This window comes from Elephantulus edwardii, unplaced genomic scaffold (genome assembly GCF_000299155.1).
Source record: "Elephantulus edwardii isolate Elephantulus edwardi_28Jun2011 unplaced genomic scaffold, EleEdw1.0 scaffold00012, whole genome shotgun sequence".
Taxonomy (NCBI): domain Eukaryota; kingdom Metazoa; phylum Chordata; class Mammalia; order Macroscelidea; family Macroscelididae; genus Elephantulus; species Elephantulus edwardii.
Genome location: NW_006399762.1, coordinates 6,095,921 through 6,102,817, shown reverse-complemented (window position 1 = coordinate 6,102,817; position 6,897 = coordinate 6,095,921). Strand labels below are relative to the sequence as shown.

At 35.0% G+C, this 6,897-nt stretch overlaps 1 protein-coding gene across 2 annotated transcripts in view; it reads right to left on the bottom strand.

Moving 5' to 3' along the window:
- PRDM5 (PR domain containing 5) overlaps nucleotides 1–6,897 on the bottom strand; it is a 341,046-nt gene that overhangs the window by 152,364 nt on the left and 181,785 nt on the right. For both annotated transcript variants that reach the window (XM_006881055.1, XM_006881056.1), the window contains 2 exons: nucleotides 4,244–4,328; nucleotides 3,489–3,646 (listed from right to left, as the gene is read on the bottom strand). In XM_006881055.1, the coding sequence (XP_006881117.1) occupies nucleotides 3,489–3,646; nucleotides 4,244–4,328 (243 nt within the window). The remainder of the gene's footprint in view (nucleotides 1–3,488; nucleotides 3,647–4,243; nucleotides 4,329–6,897) is intronic.

Below are 6,897 nucleotides of genomic sequence, written 5' to 3'. Positions count from 1 at the left end.
CATCTGCCAAGTCCCTTCAGAAAATATCTTCCATTGTCCAACCCATGATCTGACAGCTTGTATCTTAAGCTTTCTTGGCTTCTGTGATTCCAAACACATCAACTGCTGACATTTTTTTTCTTTTGACCAGCGTCTCTTAAGTTTACATTTATTTAATAATATTTACTAAAAACATTCACTAAATCTAAATGTTAAAAGGGAAAAAATTGACCTTAAATTAAGTCAAGTATAGTAAAAATACGCAGACTACAAAATAAAAAAAAAATACAAAAATAATTAAGCAGTAATGGTAGAAAATAAATTACAATTTCTGGCAAAATAAGAACCATTAGGCCCGATCTATAAAATGATGATCAAGTTGTCTTTCAATAGTTTTTGTAGGTTTTTTCCCTTCTTGCTTCCTTTGGCATATTGTTAATTGTTCAGTTTCACAACCAGTCATTAATTAATAAAAATGATGGGAAAAGTTGAACTGTCTTTTTATAGTATGAGTGCCTGGAAAATATTGCATTGTATTTTCATGCACTCATACCAAACACACACTAGAATCATAATGCACATTTGTCTACAGTAGAAGGACTGAATGTGCTTTCCACTTTGGAAATTTCAGGCATCACTATTTATACCCTTCCCAAGACATCACTATTATATTCACACGATTTATGGCTGGAAGTATAAGAGATGGTGCAAAGATCCTGTGCTGTATTCCCTTAAGGCATATAACGTAAGCCAAACTGTGAAAAACTCGTAAAGGTAGGTAGATCAGTTTCATCAAAGAAAGGAACAACAGAGTTCCAGAGACTGAGCAGGAAACTAGCCAGATAACATTTTACAGTCATGTAATTCCAAAGCAGCAGTAACAAATGTGGCTCTGCCCCTTAACATATCACGGTTGACGTAAAAATGTAGGCGGTTGGAAAGAAATGAGGCAGATAGGTGATCTGAGATACTATTAGTCAATCATGTTTATTTGCTGGTAAACTTTATTTTACTTTTTAGACTAAAGAGTATATAAATATTAATAAAATTGAAACAATTTATGAATTACTTGAAAATATAAAAATTACGTCTTTGTAAAGCACACAACAAAAGAACAAATAAACACTGAAAAAACAACTATAATTCAAACAGAATATTTGCAGTGGGAAAATGGTAAGAAATTACTTTAAAAGACATAAATATCTTAATAATATACAAAAATATAGTAGCAGTATCAAGGTAAAGGCATTTTTCAAAGTACACATACATTTTTTAAATATACTTCTAAAATGCCAATTATCTTTGTATAAATTTCTGATTTCAATTTAAACTTTATTTATCCTCCACTCAAAGAAAATAAACTAAATAAATAATTTATCAGTCCAGTAAAGGAAGTGTTAGAAATGCAAATGAAAATTAACCACGCAAAGAAGAAAGCAATGGTATAGAAGTCTCACTAAATAAAAGCAAATATCAATTTTTTTCAGGTAAAACCAAACAACTCACTGCCATTTAGTCAGTTCTGCCTCAACAACTCTTCATCCAGTTTCAGAGGCTAGAACTCAAAAGGTAGATTGCCTATCTTTCTACTTTGAAACCACTGGTGGAGTAAAACTGCCAGAGGAATGAAGCATTTCTATTAGCAGCACAACAGTACAGTGCTCTATGCCACCAAGCTCCCCAAGAAGAAAAAGAGAAGGACATTGAGCTAGAAAAAAAAATATGGAGAACTCTGAAGGACAAGGTGAGGTGTATGTACTACAGATTCCACTAGTATTCAAAATCTAGACAATTAGAATGTGTTGAGTATCAGGGGTGGGCTTTGAGACAATTAATTAAACATGTAGGATGGATTTGTTACTTGTTATGGTGGCCTTGTGGCAAGAAGCTGCACTGCAATCCCAAAGGCATGTGGTTCATGGCTACCAACTTCTCTGTGGGAAAAGGATGGACAATCTCCTACTGTGAGATTAACTGCTTCTGAAAACTGTCCAGAGGGTCAGGTATGGCTCAGTTCTGACTTTATGGTACAGAACAAAAAGAAAAATGAAAGTAATGAGCAGTAAAAAGCCTATACTAAAGTGATGGAGGTGGGAATTAATCAAGACAATAGAATAGTAAAGGAAGAAATCTTTTGAAGATAATGAGAAAATGGAGAATAAACGATCTGGCATCATAGTCCATAAGGAATATGCTGCTAACCCCAAAGGTTAGACTCTTTGGTGGTTAAAATATATCAGTAGGAGAAAGATAGGTAATCTCCTCCAGTGCAATTTACAGCCTACAAAAAACACTAGAGGATCAGCTATTGGTTGATTCTGAACCAATAAATAAAAATAAATTTTAAGAAAAATAAAAATATTGGGGTTGTTTTTTCCATCCCTCAACAAAACAATCAGAATCATTGCCTCCAAGGAGCAGCCTGGTTTAACCCTCTCCAGGATGAACCTGTTTATTTTCTTAGCAGTCCATGGTATATTCAATACTCTCCTCCAATACCACAGCTCAAAGGCATCAATTTTCTTTCTATCCTCCCTAGTCATTGTCCAACTCTTTGACATAGCAAGTGATTGCAAAGTCCATGGTCTGTATCAGGTGCACCTTAGTTTCCAGAGGGACACCACTGCTCTTCAATACTTTGGAGAAAGTACTAACAGTACTAACAGTTCTTGGAGAAGGACATCATGCTTGGGAGGGTGGAGGGACAGCGCAGGAGAGGAAGACCCTCTATGAGGTGGATTGATTCAGTGACTGGGGTATTGGGAGTAAGTATGTCGGAGACAGACTGACACAAGATAGAGCAGAGTTTAGCACTGTTGTACATAGGGTCGCTATGAGTTGCAGGCAACTCGACGGCACATAACAACAACAACAACAACAATCTCAAAATAAATAGAAAACTCCTATAAAGAAGTTATCTTGGGTAGAGAGACTGAAAGAATCCGTTTGGGACATGAGTAATTCATCATGATGCAAGATCATTGCAAATATGAGTCAGAAACTCAGAGTTCAAGAAAAGAAATCATCGGGGAACAGTTGATAGCTATAACAGTAGATTGGGCTGATATTGTTCAGTTCAAGAGAACATAGAAGAGGTCACAGTTAAAGCATTCAGAATAATTTTATATTCTTCAGAGTATACTCAGCAATAGGTATAATTACCTAAATGTACTAAAAGGACACCAAAGATGTATTTGAAAAGGTAATTTTATGAAATAAAGAAAGAGAATGAAGATTTATCAATTTTTACAATGCCGTGGCCTATTAAATAGTTTCGTGGTTCAGAATTTGAAAATACTGAATGACACCTTAGTTTTGAGGAGAATAGATTTAATAAAGACAAACAGAGAAAAACCAGACTATTATGGGATTGGGAGGATTGGTGAGAAAGTAGACAGATATCAGACTTGCACAATTGCTCCATTTTGTACAGCCTACTTCAAATATATAAAAACTTCTTTTCAAGAAAGGGCAATTCCAGTAAATTGATTTTTAAAAAATGTTTTTACCTTCTTATGATTCTTGTAAACATTTCGGTGAGCAAATCCCTTCCCACAAAGCTTGCATTTGTATGGTTTATCTTCACTGTGTATTACTTTATGAGCACCTACTTGATCAAGCCTCTTAAAAGACTTATTACAAATGTCACAATTATATGGTCGCTTTTCTGTGAAAAATGAGTGGAGACAACTCTGTTAAGTAAAACAGACAATTTAAAACTTGTTTAAAGTGAAAGAAACTATGATTTTAAAAACTAATACTCACTAAAAAGGTATTTATATAAGTTTATCACAAATATTTATTAATACCATGGCTACAGATGTATCCCCAAATGCAGATTTAATGATTCTACACAAATTACATTAGCTACTATAGTTAAATAATGTAATTTAAAAACCCCAAACAACAATACCCTACAGCTACGCAATCCCTACTGAAAGATAAGGACAATTTTCAAAGTAATCCAATAAAAACAGTACACATTATCCCATTTCATATAAGAATAAAAAAGCAGAGACTCAAGCTAAGGAAGAGACAAATTAAATACTGAGTTTGAATGTCTCTCATTTAGTTTTTCTAAAAATATAAATTGAAGAACAAAAAAACTTGCATCAAACTACACAGCTTGTGTGTAGTTATGTAATGGCCAAGCTAGAACTAGAACAGCCATGCCTCATAATTATCATTCCTAGGGTTTCTGAAAATGATTAAGTGATTTTCCCCCCTAGTTATTTAAATGTCAGTGAAAAAGTGTGAATTTTACCTGAATGGGTGATCATATGACGTTTTAGCTGATTAGCTGAAATAAATTTCTTCATACATTCTTGACAATCAAATATTTCATGAATCTGCAAATGAGACATTAGATCAGCTCTCAAAACCTAAAAAAAAATGTATAGTACTCACCCAGAATTATACATATAGTCATTTGCTGTTTTAATATCCCAAACTCTGTAATTCAACTGATTGACTATTCCCATGTTAGGGAGCTCTGGTGGTTTAATGGTAAAAAGTTGTACTGCCAATCCAAAAATAAGCAGTTCAAATTCACCAGGTGCAAAACAGAGGATGGGCAATCTCTCCTATGAGATTAACATCCTCTGAATAACAACTGAAGGATAAGCTATGAATCGGTTCAATGTAAATAAAAATGCAATGAGCATAAAAGATAACATTGCTAAAAAAGAGTGTAGCAACTCACACTATTTAAATAGGTAATAAATTACTTACATAATATATAATAAATTTATACTTTTTAAAAAAACTGTATCAATTATATATAACTTGTTAATAAAAGGCAGGCAGTTTGAATCCACCAGCTGCTCTGTGGGAGAAGGATGGGCAATCTCCTCTCATGCAAATAACAGCCTCTGAAAACCTGCCAGAGAATCACCTATGGGTTTATACTGACTCTGCAGCACATAACAACTACATAATCTTCAGGTATAATGTTCCCTTTATAGTAATGAGTAATATTTTAGTTTAAATTTAAACATTGTTGTTGTTGTTGTTAAGTGCTGGTGAGTCACAGACGACTCATAGGGACCCTATGATCCAAAGTCTTGAATACGCGTAACTTTCATCTTTCATTGTTTCTCTAAATTCAAAGAGTTTCAAGAGGCAAGATATGTTGGAAGTGGAGGCAACTCCTGCTGCCAAGCTTGTTTCAATTTGACAGCTCCATCAAACACTGTCCACCATCAGCAACCATTATCACATTTGACAGATCAGTGGCATAATGTTTGCCATCACAGCAACCATGAGTACCTCTGTATAGCAAATTGACACACCAGTGCTATACCACTTAGAAGAATGTTTGACTGAAAACAATTAAAACTAGTCAAAAAAACAAAACTCAAAACAAGCCTCAGCCAAAACAGAAAACACACCTTTGTAGAATCCATCTTCTCCACTCATCTTCCCAAACTTTAAAGCAGCCCCCAAACTTAACTATATGCAGTAAAAAACTAAAGAACTGAGTGAAAAACCAAGGAATACATGATTCTGAGCAGTATTCCATTTATAGTAAAAATTTCACATGTTAGGAAAACCACAATATAAAGAAAAAATTAAAAAGCTATAATAAACTAGGGAGAACATAACTTTAGCAAACGACTGCCTAATTTAAATTGTGTATTAAAGTAAGATCTTTCCTTCTCAGGCACTAAATTGGAGAAATTGGAAGGCTATGTGAAAGTTGGAAGCCCAGTTTATTGTGAGAAACAGCATATTCAATTCTAAGAAGAATTTACTGCATGAAGCTTTATATTAGAAATGCTGATCACCCCAAAGAACAAGAGCATCATTTGGTTTTTCAGAAAATGAAAAAATCTTTTTGGTGAAGTCACATTCACATTTTTGTTTCAAACTCTTTAAAAGTAGGCTCACAATACTAAAATCCAGGCAAGAAAAATGTCTTCAACAGGAGGCCAATATACTGAAGACATCCCTGAAAAATAGGGATATTACCAGAGTGCAGAGTACAAGGCAGAACACAGAACACATTGAATAAGGAGAACACAGGAGTGGTGAGTGGAAGACTGTGCTGATTCCCTGCTGAAGGCTGCTTTGATTAATATAATAAAGAAAGAACTCAAGACAGGAGAATGACGGCAGAGAAAAGAAAGAAAATGAAGGCTGGATCAAGACTAAAAGATCGAAGGTCTATAGTCTGTGCCTTTATCTTATGCCCATCAACCTGACATGACTGAGGTTGCCGGCCACCTTTTGCTCCTGTCAGAATCTGACTCTTGGTAAGTTATAAAGTCCAACTGAGAAAAGCAGGGAAAAGGCAGAAGCTGAAATAAAAATTCAGCCAACTCTGGCTTATCTTTCATAGACACAGTGATATCAAGTCTACAGAGTCCCAAACTTACTTGGAAAGTAGTAGGGACTTTGCAAAATTGCCTAAACAGCACATGGCATGTAAGTATCACGTTATGTACTGTTAAGTTAAAACCAACCCATATCTCACTGTCCAGTGGGTTTTCAGAGGGAATAAATCTCACAGGAGGAGACTGTCCATCTCTCTCCCACGGAGCAGCTGTTAGATTCAAACCGGATGCCTTGGGGGATGGCAGTGTTGCTCCTTATGACTAAGCCACCTCAGCTACCACACAGACGAACAAATACTTGCAGCCAGAGACAATTTATAGGCAAACTCTTCAAAGGCACCAGACATTACGGGAGAAGCCCATTTTTCTCTCATTTGCTTTCTGAAGTAAAACCCTCATTTTTAAGACGTCTTGAACAACCAAAGACACATTCAGTAGCATTTACTAGATATCTGGTTTTAATAAGTAATGATATAATCTGTAATATTCTTTTAAAAATAGTAAGAGCAAATTTATACTTAAACTCTGATTCTGCAGCACAGAATATTTCATTTTGATAATGACAAAAGACACCCTGCAAGGT